Source organism: Bombina bombina, chromosome 1, assembly GCF_027579735.1.
Source record: "Bombina bombina isolate aBomBom1 chromosome 1, aBomBom1.pri, whole genome shotgun sequence".
Classification (NCBI taxonomy): Eukaryota; Metazoa; Chordata; class Amphibia; order Anura; family Bombinatoridae; genus Bombina; species Bombina bombina.
In genome coordinates this window covers 287,661,166-287,681,639 of record NC_069499.1, presented here as the reverse complement: position 1 = coordinate 287,681,639, position 20,474 = coordinate 287,661,166, and the positions used below count along the sequence as shown (strand labels likewise).

Here is a 20,474-nt window from a genome sequence, read left to right as displayed (position 1 = left end):
TTTCCATCAATATTGGACTTATATTTTGAACTTTATTGAATTTCATTGGACTATATTTAGCGATCTAATTTTGATATTGAAATTGCTCTATCATTTTTATTATTATTAATTTTTTTTCATTACATATGGTACGCTTAGGCTAATACAATATTCAAGTACCAAGCGTAGTCACATCTGCTAATATTTGGTTACTCCTTAAGCAGATGGCAGCATTTTGATTTATACTCTTGTGTACCTAATCTGTCATACACTATTCAGTGGGAATCACACCAGTTACGTGGCTAGAACAACTATATTGTTAACTATATTCCATCATAGTTAACTGTACATATTGTATACATTCATTTTTAGATACCATATGTTATTTAACTCTATAATAGCATTTAATAGTGCTACCAAACAACAACAGTTGTTCCTATTTCTTATCTACAGCATTTTTTATCATTTGGATACCCGGACATACACATTAACCAGTTGTTTTATTCCAGCTAACTTGGTTTTTTACTCACTTATAAATAGATACCCACATCTAGGGTCTTACTTTTCGAGTGTTGCGCCATCTTGAATATTCCCTATTCCCCATTTTTCCTATTCCATTACACATTTTATTCTATCAGGTTCACTGTTTTTGGGGATACAGTTTTCTCGAGATAGATATTCATAGGCAGCAAATTCAACACTCTAGTCATACTAGAATATATATATATTTTAGGGTGTATTTACAGCGCCATCCCTACATTCATCTTTTTTGCTCATATATATATATATATATATATATATATATATATATATATATATATATATATATATATATATATATATATATAGTAAAACCAGTAGAAAGCCAAACCAAAAGCCAAATCCGTGCTAAAACATATCAGCAGAGGATATGGAATAGAAGTATACTGAAGAACTAGCAGGGAGGCAAATGGCATGTCCCTGCAACACCCGTGGAAGGCTTGTGACTAATTTCCCATGAGGTGAATAGTTGAGACACAACCCATACTCCACATACATCCCTCTGACAAGGCACTGCACTCTGAGGGGAAATGGACCTCTCACTGAAGAATTACATGCACATCTTCATTGTTCACCTTCCTCCAGCTAAAGCAACGACAAAAATGGGGTACCAGTGAGGTGGGAGGGATTTTATAGAGCTCTTGGAGTTTAGGAATCTTTGCCTCCTCCTAGTGGCAGGGAAGACTAATTACCAGGATTGTGGACGATCACCACCTGTATGAAAGAAATTACACATAGTTATCAAATCGATACACATTTTCATTTAGATTTCAGTGCATAGTCAGACTGGTGGCTCATGTCCTGCAATGAAATGCAAAAAATAGTCAACTCAAGTAAATATTTATTTGCATAATCTCTATGTCAATCTATACGCTCAGGACAACTAAACCATGGAACACAGGCTACCTATATCTGCACACTACCTAGCTGAACCAAGGTTTAGTAGGACAAAATGTAAGAGCTCCTGGTCTATATGGCATGCTAAAGTTTTAGGCTATATAACAATGACTTTATAAATATTCCCCAGGTTTAGAAAAAAAATTATATTATCTATATAAGGTAAATACTCATGCCATGAATATGAGAAATAGCTTAGGTCAGCTAAATATAGTGAACTAACTCTGGCTTTTAAGATTCTGTGTTTGCATTTGGATTTTAAGAAGTTGTGTGACTCTTTAGTGGTCTAAAATACTTGACACACTCACTGTGGGCTCTGTGCCACTATTGTCTACAAAAGCTATAAAGTGTTGTTACTGTTTGTAGACAGATGTCAAAACACATGATGCGGTCACTTGGTCATGTGACACTGATGTACTATTGTGTAAATTGATGAAACATCACTGAAGCTGAATGTCTGTATAGTATATAATAATCTCATTGTTTCACTATCTCCCTATTTGTTAATAACATCACTTATATTTACAATAGTATTTGATTCTGATCATTTGTACTACATCTCTCAGAATGTAAAGGAACATGTGTCTCTCCACACACGGAAATAAATTAGATTAAACTTCCACCTATGAAGAAAATGGGGAAATTCTATTGTATTTCCTCTATATTAACCTCTCTTTCACAAGAATTTCATCTTATTATCTGATATTCATGTAATTTTCCATCCCTCCTACATTATGTGCAAAACCACAACTCTGTCACTTATCAAATTCTTCCTTCAAACACACGATATCACACTATCTTTTGTCTCGCACTAACTCCATCTTAAAGGGACATTCCGGTAAAAAAATTTAATGCACATACATGAATTGCATCTTTGAATAGAAACATATTTCCAATATACATGTACTTGCAAAAATGCTTCTATTAAAAGTTATAACATTTTTCTATGCACATGCATGTGAAGCATAACTAGATATTCTCAGTGCACCAGCATTTTAAGTGATGCAGCTGCTCAGAGCACCAGTGGGGCTTGTATCATGTCAGCAATTAGCAAATTGAGTCATTACCAGATGGAACAAGCACCTTAGGCTCTCTGAGCAAATGCTGTATTTAAAATGCTGGTGCACGGTGCATACTTAGATAGACATTTGAAACAGCTATAGCTGTTATTAGAAGCATTTTTGCTAATACATGTATATTACAAAAATGCTTCTATTCAAATCTGAAATGTATCCACGTGGATTCCAATTTTGGCTGGAATGTCCCTTTAAGAGAGAGTAGCTGCACATGTGTAAACACGTCAGCTCAGAAATACAGTGAAAGCTAGATTTCAACATGGCGGCACCCATGACTAGAGGGAGGCGGGGAATAACCTCAATACTGTGCTTAGAAAATTCATTTAGGGTTTAATTTCCTTTTAAAGCACAGCATTTCGCTATTGGTCCCGAGTAGTTATAAGCCGGCTGCTGCTGTGTTGTGCTGTAAGTTAAGTGCTGTACTCGCTAAGCTTCGAGCTGCCTGCAGTGAATCTACCCCATAGGTACATGCAACCAGTACTTCTTGGTATTGAGAGGATCACCGGGACTTACCACTTCAACAGTGGGCACCTCTGTGGGGTAAGCAGGAAACTCAGGAGGGGTAACAATTTGTACTGACAGCTGATACATGTCTGCGTCTTCCTCTTCACTAGAAAACAGGTTTCCTTTATCTACAAGAAGACAAGCATTAGCTAGTAAATCCAGGAGGCCTAGAACTCTTTGATTAATAGCGATGTATTAATGCTCACACATCCTCAGATGGACATTTATTATATTCTTAATTCTGTTTAAATAAACAAAAATGAAGGACATGTTTTCCACGTTTAGAAAAATCTAAATATTTAGTTAAGCTGTTAAGTTTTACTGTTTTTAGCAATATTTAGTACAACCATATGTACAAAAGCAGCACAGTAAGAGAGACTAAAGGAAAAACACGTTCCAGACATAAGGTGATGAAGATGTGTGATGGTGAAATTATGTCTTTAACCTATAACCTAGAGAAGTGGGCCCTTGTAATAAGCATGAATATAACTGCGGCACTTAGAAGAGCACATTTGACTTATTTAAAGGGGACATGACGGTCAAAACTGAAATGCATTTTAGTTTAGAAAATATACCTTTTTGCAATACAAATGGCTTAGCAGATTTACTTTTAGTAAAAAATATTGAGATCTTACTGACCCAATACAAACCTCAGCAAGTCACATGACAAGGCTTTCAAATGCAGGTGCATTATTGCCATAATATATCATAGTTGCATGAAGTCTAGTTTAAAGCAAAATGAGTATATGACTCCAATAAATATTTGGGCAAAAGGCTGATACAAATAGATCAGTAGGCTATATTTATTATAAAATTGTGTTTGTCATCACTTTGAGTTCGGACTCTCAAACAAATTAAAAATGTATGGTCAACTGAAAATATTTAGTCCGAATGACAGTTTCATCTCAGGTTAGGAAGATCCACTTATTTCGGTTTACATATTTTTTTACGGTAAATTTATGGAGGCAACCAGGAGTGAATTATGTAAAACATTAATCTACTGTATATTTCTAGTTTACCAAATGGTTTTTCTTCATGTTTGCTTTTTAAACTTTGAACCAGTTTTCGAAGTAAAATTAATCTGAGATTCATCCGACATCGTATAAGGACCTGAAAAAAAATAATAATCACAGTGATAGTTGTAATTAACATTTAAAGGGACATTAAACATTTTGATATGGTAATATAAAATGACAAATCATATATATAAAAAATGTCGGCTATATACTTTTATTATTTATTTTGTCCCATTTTCCTGTAATTCCATTCTGAAATGATGAGATTTTCAGTTTCTGTTAGAAATAGAAGTGCAGAATACTGTTATATTCCACACAGCCATTGGCTGAACGTTCTAGTGACCTATTTATAACTGTCATTAATTGGCCACAGCAGAGAAGGTAACCTAAGTTACAACATGGCAGCTCCAATTGTTTTATAAACACTAAAACGTTACACTTGATTTGTCAGTATTTAAACAGCTAATAAAACTATAAAATACATCTACATTTTAATCTCAGACTAATCTATTCTTTGAATGCATCGTTCTATCTAGCATTTATTTAGTGTTTAATGTCCCTTTATTTTCTAAATCTCCAATTTCTACACTTTTTTCCTTTTTTTTCTTGTGAAATGCTTGTGCAATGCAGTCCCCTGAACATTCACGGCTAATTGGCCGCTAGCAGGGGGTGTCAACCATCTCGATCGGATCAGATGATTGCAGTCTGCCACCTAAAAGGTGGCGGACAAGTTAAGAAGCAGCCGTCTTACGACCAGCGAGCCGGAAACTTCGGGCGGAGACAGCAGCATCTGCAGCTTGTTAAATCTGGCCCATAATGCTTCAAGCCATACTCTTATTTTCATGCTTCTTCAAAAAGATGTAACTTAGTGAGAATCAAGCAGCAACCAAGCAAGAGTATGTATAGTTGTTTGAAAACTATATATATAAAAAACTTTTTGTATTTTTGTTATTTAATTAGATTTCATATAAAAAATAATGTTAAAAATGTAAAATTGCTGCAGTTTTGCTTTAGTTATAAGTAATTGTTGTTGTCTGGGGCTGACATCGTTGCTAGTGTTTACAACAGCATTCACAAGCAAGCAGGTGGAGACGGTTTGTAGCATATTTTGACACTAATTAAGTTTTTTTTTTTTTTTAATAGCAATTTAATAAAATATCTAATGGGGGAGTGAAAAATGTGATAAATGTAAGCGCCTATTGTATCCTGCAACAATATACGTGCCCAGCAAAGCGTGGTTTCTATGACAATATACGTCTGTTGTTTTTGACAATTTGAGTGATTTTGAATAGCAGGTCCCATATTTCAAGTGGATTTAACAAAATGCTTTATATCCCTCTATTTGTGCATAATATAAGATATAGGTAATGTGTTGATTCCATGATTTGCTAATACAAAGCATCGGTATCATTTCTATTTAAAGGGACATTCCAGTCAAAATTTAAATGTACATATATTTATTACATCTTTGAATAGGAACTTATTTTCTTTATACATGTATTGGCAAAAATGCTTCTTATAAAAGTTATCACTGTTTTAGTGTTACCATTTTTCTCTGCACGTGCATGTGAAGCATAGCTAGATATTGTCACTGCACCTACATTAAAAAAATGCAGCTGTACAGATCATCAGTGGGGCTTGTCTCATGTCAGCAATTAACAAATTGAGTCATTACCAGATGGTACAAGCACCTTAGGCTCTCTCGCCAAGTGCTGTGTTTAAAATGCTGGTGCACGGTGCATACTTAAATACACATTTGAAACAGCTATAGCTTTTATTAGAAGCATTTTTGCTAATGCATGTATATTACAAAAAGGCTTCTGTTCAATAGCGTAATAATAGAGAAATAGGGGTGGGATTGGAGCGCCTAGCAGATGAAGGCTAAGGTATGGTGAACTGACAGGAGTGCTAGTAAATTAATAAAACTTTTAATACAATCTAACAGACTAAAAGCATGGATCCATGCACACAAGTAAAAACAAATATAAACAAATATAAAATCAAAAGTTATAAAATACCAAATTCCCCAATATGAAACCAAGGGGAGCAGATAGTTAATCCTGCTAGCCTTGATATCCTATATGGCCTTGGAAATCCTGACTAGATATCCTGATTAATTCTGGTGTGACTGAACACTTCTTAAATGCTGAGTTACAGCAAGATATATAAAAAATGACAAAGAAAAAAAAAAATGAAACACAACAATAATAATAAATCACACTGATGTGAAATAGTGACCAAAAAATAGTGTCCAAATTATAAAAGTAAATGTGAATCCAACGTGTGGTGATGAAAATTGCTAAAAATATCCTGAAGAGTGTAATGACGTTGGTGTAACAGATAAAGTTAATACGAAATAAATAAAAATTCAATATGAAATCAGATAAGTGGGCTTAGTGTTGATCATCAAACGTACAAATAACATAAATATATATATATAAAACGAAATAAAAAATCTTTAAAAAAAAATGAATAAAAAGTGAGCAAAAATGCAGAAAAAAATGCAAAAATAAAGAAAAAGGATGAAAAATAAAAATACAATACAAAATTCAAGTGAAGGTAAAAATAATTGTAAAATCCAAACTAGATTCTTTGTGATGAATCCATTAAGCGAGTCAAATTCCTTGGTGATCTGTGAGAATCTTCTTTAGGTCCTCCTGTGTAAAAATTAATACGATAGTGCAGATTGCTTTCAACAGTGTCAGTGTGTAGAAAATCGGCTTACCAGGGCCTTTATCAAGACTTGATAAAGGCCCATATAAAGAAGCCGAAATGCGTCGACTCTGAACTGGTAAGCCAATTTTCTACACACTGACACTGTTGAAAGCAATCTGCACTGTCGTATTCATTTTTACACAGGAGGACCTAAAGAAGATTCTCACAGATTACCAAGGAATTGGACTCACCCAACGGATTCATCACAAAGAATCAAGTTTGGATTTAACAATTATTTTTGCCTTCACTTGAATTTTGTATTGTATTTTTATTTTTCATCCTTTTTCTTCATTTTTGCATTTTTTTCTGCATTTTTGCTCACTTTTTATTATTATTTTTTTTATTATTGTATTTTTTATATTTTTTTATTTTTGTTGTTTTTGCTTTGTTTTATATATTTATATTTATATTATTTGTACGTTTGATGATCAACACTAAGCCCACTTATCTGATATATTGAATTCATATTGACTTTATCTGTTACACCAACGTCATTACACTCTTCAGGATATTTTTAGCAATTTTCATCACCACACGTTGGATTCACATTTAATTTTATAATTTGGACACTATTTTTTGGTCACTATTTCACATCAGTGTGATTTATTATTATTGTTGTGTTTCATTTTTTGCTGTAACTAAGCGTTTAAGAAGAGTTCAGTCACACCAGAATTAATCAGGATATCTAGTCAGGATTTCCAAGTCCATATAGGATATCAAGGCTAACGGGATTAACTATCTGCTCCCCTTGGTTTCATATTGGGGAATCCATTTGGTATTTTATAACATTTGATTTTATATTTGTTTATGGATCCATGCTTTTAGTCTGTTAGATTGTATTAAAAGTTTTATTAATTTACTAGCACTCCTGTCAGTTCACCATACCTTAGCCTTCATCTGCTAGGCGCTCCGATCCCACCCCTATTTTTCTAAGATTACCAATTTGGTATGCTAGGTACCAATTGATCGGAGCTATATGAACCCACCGCCCCCTCCTTGGCGCTTGATCATCTGAATACAATACTGTAATAATACCCATGTGGTTTCTAATTTTGGCTGGAATATCCCTTAAAGACACAATTATAGGGCACATTTTTTTTTTCTAAATTTAGACCATGTAATTACAATGGATTTAGGGAAATATTAATTTAATCTAGAAATCAGTACTTAGGGATTTACTTGTAAACCTTGTTCTACATTTTAGGAATATCTGATTTAGATAGTATAGCCTTTTATCAATGACAATATTATTAGGGGATATATAACTTGTTGAGTAATATCTTGAATATCTCCCATCAGACACCTGCTGGCAATACATATGCATTTTTAGTATAAACACCTACAAATAGAATTACAAATAAAATGTTATTGATATTTAAATATGTTGGGGGTTTTTAACTGAAAAAGAACAAAAGAGTAAGAGGTCCGCTCTAAGCTAAGTACCACTTGTAGCTTTGCCTACAAGAGGATAGGTGCGACTGCTGTCCTTCTCTAAAACAAGGGGTCCCTGCAGTGCACTTCTCTGTTGTGTGTAATAACCCTCTCAGAGAAGTGCTTGGAATGCATCCCTGTAAGCTATGACCTTTCTGAGTAAAGTGACAATTGTACAACATAAAGTCCTGCATGTGGTTTGTCCTACTATAAGAGAATCGCTGCCAGCAGCATATTGTATTGATTGTATTGACATGTAAGCTAAGGTCCAGCATTGTGTCCCCTGCAATGCTAAGTGCTAACTATGATGTGCTTTCCCTCTAATCTAAGTGTTGGCTTCAGTGTTTCACCATTTAAACAATACACTTAAAGGTACAGTATACTTAATTTTTTTATTGTTTAAAAAGATAGATATTGCCTTTACCACCCATTCTCCAGCTTTGCATAACCAACATTGTTATAGTAATATACTTTATAACTTCTAAGTTTGCCTGTTTCTAAGCCTCAGCAGCCTGACCCTTATCTCAGCGCTTTTTAAATCTTGCACAACAGCTAGACAATCCTAGTTTGTGTGTGCCATATGGATAACAGTGTGCTCACTCCTGTGGAGAATAATGGTTATGCAAGAACCAGCACTGATTGGCTTTCCAGTGGCTTAGCTACAGGTAATCATAGAGATAAAAAGTATATTAATATAACATCATTGGTTATTTCCCATTTCCCAGTTTGCATAAAGGGATTATCTATCTTTTTAAACAAGAATGTCTCTTTAAAGGGACAGTCAAGTTCAAAAAAAACTTTTATGATTCAAATAGGGCATGTAATGTTTAACAACTTTCCAATTTACTTTTATCACCAATTTTGCTTTGTTCTAGGAGGTTCATATGCTAATTTATTAGACCTTGAAGGCCGTCTCTGCATTTGACAGTTTTTCACCACTAGAGGGTGTTAGTTCATATGTTTCATATAGAAAACATTGAGCTCACGCACGTAAATTTACTGAGGAGTGAGCACTGATTGGCTAAAATGCATGTCTCTCTAAAGAACTGAAGTAAGGGGGCAGTCTGCAGAGGCTTAGATACAAGGTAATTACAGAGGTAAAACTTGTATTATTAGAACTGTGTTGGCTATTCCTTTAATGCTGGGTTCCCACTACACACTAAATACCTCCTGTACTGTGCTTGTCCATAGAAGCTCAGTGCTGTGTATAACCCCTAAGCTAAAACGTGTCTCCCCTAAGCTATGTGATACCTGCAATGTACCCCTGAAAGCTTACAGCTGCCAGTAGATAATTTGCTATGCAGGAAGTGGTCTAAAAAATTCCTCTCCAATTTAACAGCCACCTTTAGTAGATTGCATCTAAACTAAGTTGGACAGACATTACGTTTTGTGTTTTTTTTATAATAACTGAAAATATCTTTCCAGCTAGCAAACAACATGGATGGAAGAAGTAGCAAGCGACGTGCACTTGCATTTTCACATCTGGTTAGAGTAGCATTGGCTGATGCCTATTTCCATATATACAAATACATGGCAATCATTCTGTGCATGCGCACGTTAGCTCTTCACATGTGACAAGCTTAAGTGTGTGCATTCAAGCTTAGACCTGTTAACAGGAGCATTATAGCAAGCTTAGGAGCAGTACCAGTGCTCTTTAAATAAGTATAAGAAAATAAAGTTAATAAAAACATTAAGGGGGCATTAAATATTTCTCTTTCTTTCGTCATTCAGACAGAATACAAGTTAAAACAACTTTCCAATTTACTTCTATTATCAAATTTGCTTCATTCTATTTGCATCCTTGGTTGAAGGAGCAACAGTGCATTACTGGGAGCTAGCTGAATACATCTAGGGAGCTAATGACAAGAGGCATATATATGCAGCCACCAATCAGCAGCTCCCAGTAATACAATACTGCTCATGAGCCTACCAAAGTATGTTTTTCAACAAAGGATAACAAGAGAACAAAACAAATTAGATGATAGAAGAATTGGAAAGTTACTTAAAATTGCATGCCCTCTGAATCACAAATGCTTCATTTTTACTTTACTGTCTCTTTAAAAGGAAGTGTGTGTGTGTATATATATATATATATATATATATATATATATATATATATATATATATATATATATATATATACTGGACATACATTTGAAAAGGAATGTTCTATGAAAACAAACATGTAATATTTCTTACTCTACTTATGTTTAGGCTACACTTCTGTCTAAGCTAAACATTATCTACAGGGACTCTGTGGGGAGTGTCTGCCTAGCAGTGTATATATTTGATCAATCTTCCGCCTGTAGGTTATCAGTCTAGGTCACATCATATCTATGTAAATCATTGCAGTTTGTTTTTCTCTCAGAACCACCTGCAGTGTTTTCAACTCTAAGCTGCCTTTAACTATGTGTCTCTTGAAACAAATTGTTGCATGCTATCTGCCTCCGAGCCAAGCGCAGTGCGTATAGGGCCAGAATATCTCAAACTTGCCGGTATGGAGAGAAATCATGCAAAAACCTCTATATTGTAATGTGTCTCACCTTCGCATAGAGCTCTGAAGATAAAATTAGCCTCACCAGGCTTCTCAAATAATCACACTAGACCAGAGAGCCCAAAGTATTTCCCCATAAGTCTCATCATTTCTATAGTGTGACCCACTTATCTAAATGCTGCTCATTATGTACATTTATCTCAAAGAGCATCTCCTGCATGTTTATATCCAATTGTAGAGTAATTTGAGTCATGCCCCTTTTAAACTACAGTGTGTACATTTGCTGTATGTCCCGTCAGGCAGATTTGCCAGTAGGGTGCGCAATTAGCTGAGAGATGCCAGCATTATAAACACACACAATACACTGGATTCTCAGGCTAAAGAAGGGCCCTCAATATATGACAGCTGCTATAAGTATATTCTATTGTAGCAAATCTGTCTACAATTACACCAATTGAGCTGCACCTCATGGAGAATGTTTTTACTTCCTGTATGCTTCAAAATCAAAATAAACAGTGTTTACTTTTTCATGCAAACATATATTTACATTTAAATAGTGTTTTGTGTGCATCATAAAAATTGAATGCCCCTTTAATAGAGCTCTATGAAATATTTTTAGGTTGTATTTGTCTAATTGTCTTACAGTTTGTGGCCCACTAAGAGATGTTATTGAAATGCTTGTGCACTGTAAGCTGTATATATTATAACTTGTTGTCAGCAGTATCCTTCAGTTATCTAAGGACTATGTAATATGTTCTCTTCCATGTTCACTGGAATACATTCTCCTTACAGTCTTAGAAAACGTAACACTTTTAGACTGCTGACTGAAGGGTCTCTACTACAGTAGAACTATGCACATTTTATTTCCCTGCAGCTAAAAACAGAATTTATGCTTACCTGATAAATTACTTTCTCCAACGGTGTGTCCGGTCCACGGCGTCATCCTTACTTGTGGGATATTCTCTTCCCCAACAGGAAATGGCAAAGAGCCCAGCAAAGCTGGTCACATGATCCCTCCTAGGCTCCGCCTACCCCAGTCATTCGACCGACGTACAGGAGGAATATGCATAGGAGAAATCATATGATACCGTGGTGACTGTAGTTAAAGAAAATAATTCATCAGACCTGATTAAAAAAACCAGGGCGGGCCGTGGACCGGACACACCGTTGGAGAAAGTAATTTATCAGGTAAGCATAAATTCTGTTTTCTCCAACATAGGTGTGTCCGGTCCACGGCGTCATCCTTACTTGTGGGAACCAATACCAAAGCTTTAGGACACGGATGAAGGGAGGGAGCAAATCAGGTCACCTAAATGGAAGGCACCACGGCTTGCAAAACCTTTCTCCCAAAAATAGCCTCTGAAGAAGCAAAAGTATCAAATTTGTAAAATTTGGCAAAAGTGTGCAGTGAAGACCAAGTCGCTGCCTTACATATCTGGTCAACAGAAGCCTCGTTCTTGAAGGCCCATGTGGAAGCCACAGCCCTAGTGGAGTGAGCTGTGATTCGTTCAGGAGGCTGCCGTCCGGCAGTCTCATAAGCCAATCGGATAATGCTTTTAAGCCAAAAAGAAAGAGAGGTAGAAGTTGCTTTTTGACCTCTCCTTTTACCAGAATAAACAACAAACAAAGAAGATGTTTGTCTGAAATCCTTAGTAGCCTCTAAATAGAATTTTAGAGCACGGACTACGTCCAAATTGTGTAACAAACGTTCCTTCTTTGAAACTGGATTCGGACACAAAGAAGGTACAACTATCTCCTGGTTAATATTTTTGTTGGAAACAACTTTCGGAAGAAAAACATAATTTATGTAAGAACTTACCTGATAAATTCATTTCTTTCATATTAGCAAGAGTCCATGAGCTAGTGACGTATGGGATATACATTCCTACCAGGAGGGGCAAAGTTTCCCAAACCTTAAAATACCTATAAATACACCCCTCACCACACCCACAATTCAGTTTAACGAATAGCCAAGAAGTGGGGTGATAAAAAAGTGCGAAAGCATATAAAATAAGGAATTGGAATAATTGTGCTTTATACAAAAAAATCATAACCACCACAAAAAGGGTGGGCCTCATGGACTCTTGCTAATATGAAAGAAATTAATTTATCAGGTAAGTTCTTACATAAATTATGTTTTCTTTCATGTAATTAGCAAGAGTCCATGAGCTAGTGACGTATGGGATAATGATTACCCAGGATGTGGATCTTTCCACACAAGAGTCACTAGAGAGGGAGGGATAAAATAAAGACAGCCAATTCCTGCTGAAAATAATCCACACCCAAAATAAAGTTTAATAAAAAACATAAGCAGAAGATTCAGACTGAAACCGCTGCCTGAAGTACTTTTCTACCAAAAACTGCTTCAGAAGAAGAAAATACATCAAAATGGTAGAATTTAGTAAAAATATGCAAAGAGGACCAAGTTGCAGCTTTGCAAATCTGATCAACCGAAGCTTCATTCCTAAACTCCCAGGAAGTAGAAACTGACCTGGTAGAATGAGCTGTAATCCTCTGAGGCGGAGTTTTACCCGACTCAACATAGGCAAGATGAATTAAAGATTTCAACCAAGATGCCAAAGAAATGGCAGAAGCTTTCTGGCCTTTTCTAGAACCGGAAAAGATAACAAATAGACTAGAAGTCTTTCGGAAAGACTTAGTAGCTTCAACATAATATTTCAAAGCTCTAACAACATCCAAAGAATGCAATGCTTTCTCCTTAGAATTCTTAGGATTAGGACATAATGAAGGAACCACAATTTCTCTACTAATGTTGTTGGAATTCACAACTTTAGGTAAAAATTCAAAAGAAGTTCGCAACACCGCCTTATCCTGATGAAAAATCAGAAAAGGAGACTCACAAGAAAGAGCAGATAATTCAGAAAACTCTTCTGGCAGAAGAGATGGCCAAAAGGAACAAAAACTTTCCAAGAAAGTAATTTAATGACCAATGAATGCATAGGTTCAAAGGGAGGAGCTTGAAGAGCTCCCAGAACCAAATTCAAACTCCAAGGAGGAGAAATTGACTTAATGACAGGTTTTATACGAACCAAAGCTTGTACAAAACAATGAATATCAGGAAGAATAGCAATCTTTCTGTGAAAAAGAACAGAAAGAGCAGAGATTTGTCCTTTCAAGGAACTTGCAGACAAACCCTTATCTAAACCATCCTGAAGAAACTGTAAAATTCTCGGTATTCTAAAAGAATGCCTAGAAAAAAGATGAGAAAGACACCAAAAAATATAAGTCTTCCAGACTCTATAATATATCTCTCTAGATACAGATTTACGAGCCTGTAACATAGTATTAATCACAGAGTCAGAGAAACCTCTTTGACCAAGAATCAAGCGTTCAATCGTCATACCTTTAAATTTAAGGATTTCAGATCCTGATGGAAAAAAGGACCTTGTGACAGAAGGTCTGGTCTAACGGAAGAGTCCACGGTTGGCAAGAGGCCATCCGGACAAGATCCGCATACCAAACCTGTAAGGCCATGCCGGAGCTACCAGCAGAACAAATGAGCATTCCTTCAGAATCTTGGAGATTACTCTTGGAAGAAGAACTAGAGGCGGAAAGATATAGGCAGGATGATACTTCCAAGGAAGTGATAAAGCATCCACTGCCTCCGCCTAAGGATCCCGGGATCTGGACAGATATCTGGGAAGTTTCTTGTTTAGATGAGACGCCATCAGATCTATTTCTGGAAGTTCCCACATTTGAACAACCTGAAGAAATACCTCTGGGTGAAGAGACCATTCGCCCGGATGCAACGTTTGGCGACTGAGATAATCCGCTTCCCAATTGTCTACACCTGGGATATGAACCGCAGAGATTAGACAGGAGCTGGATTCCGCCCAAACCAAAAAATTCGAGATACTTCTTTCATAGCCAGAGGACTGTGAGTCCCTCCTTGATGATTGATGTATGCCACAGTTGTGACATTGTCTGTCTGAAAACAAATGAACGATTCTCTCTACAGAAGAGGCCAAAACTGAAGAGCTCTGAAAATTGCACGGAGTTCCAAAAATATTGATCGGTAATCTCACCTCCTGAGATTCCCAAACTCCTTGTGCCGACAGAGATCCCCACACAGCTCCCCAACCTGTGAGACTTGTATCTGTTGAAATTACAGTCCAGGTCGGAAGCACAAAAGAAGCCCCCTGAATTAAACGATGGTGATCTGTCCACCACGTTAGAGAGTGTCGAACAATCGGTTTTAAAGATATAAATTGAGATATCTTTGTGTAATCCTTGCACCATTGATTCAGCATACAGAGCTGAAGAGGTCGCATGTGAAAAACGAGCAAAGGGAATTGCGTCCGATGCAGCAGTCATAAGACCTAGAATTTCCATGCATAAGGTTACCGAAGGGAATGATTGTGACTGAAGGTTTCGACAAGCTGAAAACAATTTTAGACGTCTCTTGTCTGTTAAAGACAGAGTCATGGACACTGAATCTATCTGGAAACCCAGAAAGGTTACCCTTGACTGAGGAATCAATGAACTTTTTGGTAAATTGATCCTCCAACCATGATCTTGAAGAAACAACACAAGTCCAATCGCATGAGATTCTTCGAATGAGAAGACTGAGCAAATACCAAGATAATCGTCCAAATAAGGAAATACCAAAACCCTGTTCTCTGAATACAGAAAGAAGGGCACCGAGAATCTTTGAAAAAAATTCTTGGAACTTAGGCTAGGCCAAATGGTAGAGCCAAAAAACTGGTAATGCTTGTCTAAAAAGAGAATCTCAGACACTAAAAGTGATCTGAATGAATCGGAATATGCAGATACACATCCTGTAAATCTATTGTAGACATAAAATGCCCTTGCTAAACAAAAGGCAGAATAGTCCTACAGTAACCATCTTGAATGTTGGTATACATAACGATTCAATATTGATAGATCCGGAACTGGTCTGAAGGAATTGACCTTCTTTGGTACAATGGAGAGATAAAATAAAACCCTAGCCCCTGTTCCAGAACTGGAACTGGCATAATTACTCCAGCCAACTCTAGATCTGAAACACATTTCAGAAATGCTGAGCCTTGCTGTGTTAACTGGGACACGGGAAAGAAAAAAATCTCTTAGCAGGAGGCCTTAACTGAAGCCAATTCTGTACCTTTCTGAAACAATGTTCTGAAACCAGAAATTGAGAACGGAATTGATCCAAACTCCTTTGAAGAAAACGTAATCTGCCCCATACCAGCTGAACTGGAAAAAGGGCCGCACCTTCATGGGTACTTAGAAGCTGACTATAGGTTTCTATAAGGCTTGGATATATTCCAAACTGGAAATAGTTTCCAAACTGATACCGCTCCTGAGGATGAAGGATCAGGCTTTTGTTCCTTATTATGAGAAAAAGAACAAAAAAATGATTATTACCCTGGAAAGAAAGGGAAAAACAAAGTTAACTTAGAAGACATATCAGCATTCCAAGTTAAATCCATAAAGCTTTTCTAGCTAAAATAGCTAGAGACATATACCTGACATCAACTCAAATGATATCAAAAGATGGTATCACCAATAAAATTATTAGCATGTTATAGAATAAAAATAATGCTATAAAATTATGATCTGTTACTTGTTGCGCTAAAACTTCTAACCAAAAAGATGAAGCTGCAGCAACATCCTGTAAAAATATAGCAGGTCTAAGAAGATTACCTGAACATAAGTAAACTTTTCTTAGAAAGGATTCAATTTTCTTATCTAAAGGATCCTTAAATTTAGTACTATCTGCCGTAAGAATAGTAGTACATTTTAGCAGGAATAGAGACAGCCCCAAACCTTAGGGATTTTGTCCCAAAAAACTCTAATCTGTCAGATGGCACAGGATATAATTGCTTAAACGTTTAGAAGGAGTAAAAGAATTACCCAAATTATTCCATTCCCTGGAAATTACTTCAGAAAAAGCATCAGGGAGATTAAACACTTCTGGAATAACTACAGGAGATTTAAAAACCCTATTTAAACGTTTAAATTTAGTATCAAGAGGACCAGAATCCTCTATATCTAAAGCAATTAATACTTCTTTAAATAAAGAACGAATAAATTCCATCTTCAACAAATACAAAGATTTAACAGCATCAACCTCTGAGACAGAAACTTCTGAACCAGAAGAACCATTATCAGTATCAGAACGATGATGTTCATTTAAAAATTCATCTGAAAAAAGAGAAGTTTTAAAAGACTTTTATGTAAACTAGAAGGAGAAATAACAGACATAGCCTTCTAAATGGATTTAAAAAATAAAATCTCTTATGTTTATCAGGAACACTCTGAAAATTAAATGTTGACGGAACAGCAACAGGTAATATAACAGTACTAAAGGAAATTTTATCTGCATTAATAAGTTTGTCATGACATGCAATACAAACAACAGCTGGAGAAACAGATACCAAAAATTTATAGCAGATACACTTAGCTTGGTAGCTCCAGCCCCGGGCAGTGATTTTCCTGAAGTAACTTCTGACTCAGTTGCAACGTGGAACATATTGCAATATGTAATAGAAAAAACAACATATAAAGCAAATTGATCAAAATCCTTAAATGACAATTTCAGGAATGGGAAAAAAATGCCAGTGAACAAGCTTCTAGCAACCAGAAGCAATAAATAATGAGACTTAAATAATGTGGAGACAAAAGCGACGCCCATATTTTTTTAGCGCCAAACAAGACGCCCACATTATTTGTCGCCGAAATGCCTTTGGCGCCAAAAATGACGCCACATCCGGAACGCCGACATTTTTGGCGCAAAATAACGTCAAAAAAATGACGCAACTTCCGGCGACACGTATGACGCCGGAAACGGAAAATAATTTTTGCGCCAAAAAAGTCCGCGCCAAGAATGACGCAATAAAATGAAGCATTTTCAGCCCCCGCGAGCCTAACAGCCCACAGGGAAAAAAGAGTCAAATTTTTGAAGGTAAGAAAAAATGATTAATTCAAATGCATTATCCCAAATATGAAACTGACTGTCTGAAAAATAAGGAAAGTTGAACATTCTGAGTCAAGGCAAATAAATGTTTGAATACATATATTTAGAACTTTATAAACAAAGTGCCCAACCATAGCTTAGAGTGTCACAGAAAATAAGATTTACTTACCCCAGGACACTCATCTACATGTTTGTAGAAAGCCAAACCAGTACTGAAACGAGAATCAGCAGAGGTAATGGTATATATAAGAGTATATCGTCGATCTGAAAAGGGAGGTAAGAGATGAATCTCTACGACCGATAACAGAGAACCTATGAAATAGACCCCGTAGAAGGAGATCACTGCATTCAAATAGGCAATACTCTCCTCACATCCCTCTGACATTCACTGCACGCTGAGAGGAAAACCGGGCTCCAACTTGCTGCGGAGCGCATATCAACTTAGAATCTAGCACAAACTTACTTCACCACCTCCATCGGAGGTAAAGTTTGTAAAACTGAATTGTGGGTGTGGTGAGGGGTGTATTTATAGGCATTTTAAGGTTTGGGAAACTTTGCCCCTCCTGGTAGGAATGTATATCCCATACGTCACTAGCTCATGGACTCTTGCTAATTACATGAAAGAAACCAGGCTTAGTACGCAAAACCACCTTATCTGCATGAAACACCAGATAGGGCGGAGAACACTGCAGAGCAGATAATTCTGAAACTCTTCTGGCAGAAGAAATTGCAACCAAAAACAAAACTTTCCAAGATAATAACTTAATATCTACGGAATGTAAGGGTTCAAACGGAACCCCTTGAAGAACTGAAAGAACTAGATTTAGACTCCAGGGAGGAGTCAAAGGTCTGTAAACAGGCTTGATTCTAACCAGAGCCTGAACAAAAGCTTGAACATCTGGCACAGCTGCCAGCTTTTTGTGAAGTAAAACAGATAAAGCAGAGATCTGTCCCTTCAGAGAACTTGCAGATAATCCTTTCTCCAAACCTTCTTGTAGAAAGGATAGAATCTTAGGAATTTTTATCTTGTTCCATGGGAATCCTCTAGATTCACACCAACAGATATATTTTTTCCAAATTTTATGGTAAATTTTCCTAGTTACAGGCTTTCTAGCCTGAATAAGAGTATCTATTACAGAATCTGAAAACCCACGCTTTGATAAAATCAAGCGTTCAATCTCCAAGCAGTCAGTTGGAGGGAAACCAGATTCGGATATTCGAATGGACCTTGAACAAGAAGGTCCTGTCTCAAAGGTAGCTTCCATGGTGGAGCCGATGACATATTCACCAGGTCTGCATACCAAGTCCTGCGTGGCCACGCAGGAGCTATCAAGATCACCGAAGCCCTCTCCTGATTGATCCTGGCTACCAGCCTGGGAATGAGAGGAAACGGTGGGAATACATAAGCTAGGTTGAAGGTCCAAGGTGCTACTAGTGCATCTACTAGAGTCGCCTTGGGATCCCTGGATCTGGACCCGTAACGAGGAACCTTGAAGTTCTGACGAGAGGCCATCAGATCCATGTCTGGAATGCCCCATAATTGAGTTATTTGGGCAAAGATTTCCGGATGGAGTTCCCACTCCCCCGGATGGAAAGTCTGACGACTCAGAAAATCCGCTTCCCAATTTTCCACTCCTGGGATGTGGATTGTAGACAAGTGGCAGGAGTGATCCTCCGCCCATAGAATTATCTTGGTCACTTCCTCCATCGCCAGGGAACTCCTTGTTCCCCCCTGATGGTTGATATATGCAACAGTCGTCATGTTGTCTGATTGAAACCTTATGAATTTGGCCTTTGCTAGGTGAGGCCAAGCTTTGAGAGCATTGAATATCGCTCTCAGTTCCAGAATGTTTATCGGGAGAAGAGATTCTTCCCGAGACCATAGACCCTGCGCTTTCAGGGGTTCCCAGACCGCGCCCCAGCCCACCAGGCTGGCGTCGGTCGTGACAATGACCCACTCTGGTCTGCGGAAGCTCATTCCCTGTGACAGATTGTCCAGGGTCAGCCACCAACGGAGTGAATCTCTGGTCTTTTGATCTACTTGAATCGTCGGAGACAAGTCTGTATAATCCCCATTCCACTGTCTGAGCATGCACAGTTGTAATGGTCTTAGATGAATTCGTGCAAAAGGAACTATGTCCATTGCTGCAACCATTAATCCTATTACTTCCATGCACTGCGCTATGGAAGGATGAAGAACAGAATGAAGTACTTGACAAGAGCTTAGAAGCTTTGATTTTCTGACCTCTGTCAGAAAAATCCTCATTTCTAAGGAATCTATTATTGTTCCCAAGAAGGGAACTCTTGTTGACGGGGACAGAGAACTTTTTTCTATGTTCACCTTCCATCCGTGAGATCTGAGAAAGGCTAGGACGATGTCCGTATGAGCCTTTGCTTTTGACAGAGACGACGCTTGAATCAGGATGTCGTCCAAGTAAGGTACTACTGCAATGCCCCTTGGTCTTAGAACCGCTAGAAGGGACCCTAGTACCTTTGTGAAAATCCTTGGAGCAGTGGCTAATCCGAAAGGAAGCGCCACAAACTGGTAATGCTTGTCCAGAAAAGCGAACCTTAGGAACCGATGATGTTCCTTGTGGATAGGAATATGTAGGTACGCATCCTTTAAATCCACCGTGGTCATAAATTGACCTTCCTGGATGGTAGGAAGGATCGTTCGAATGGTTTCCATTTTGAACGATGGAACCCTGAGAAATTTGTTTAGAATCTTGAGATCTAAAATTGGTCTGAATGTTCCCTCTTTTTTGGGAACTATGAACAGGTTGGAGTAAAACCCCATCCCTTGTTCTCCTAATGGAACTGGATGAATTACTCCCATTCTTAACAGGTCTTCTACACAATGTAAGAATGCCTGTCTTTTTATTTGG

General features: G+C 37.2%; 1 protein-coding gene across 1 annotated transcript in view; it reads right to left on the bottom strand.

Annotated features, from left to right (window-relative positions):
• Positions 1-20,474, bottom strand: part of CFAP221 (cilia and flagella associated protein 221) — a 453,572-nt gene that overhangs the window by 102,285 nt on the left and 330,813 nt on the right. The window contains exons 15-16 of the mRNA XM_053698027.1: positions 4,016-4,106; positions 3,006-3,124 (exon numbers count right to left, since the gene is read on the bottom strand). Of these exons, the coding sequence (XP_053554002.1) occupies positions 3,006-3,124; positions 4,016-4,106 (210 nt within the window). The remainder of the gene's footprint in view (positions 1-3,005; positions 3,125-4,015; positions 4,107-20,474) is intronic.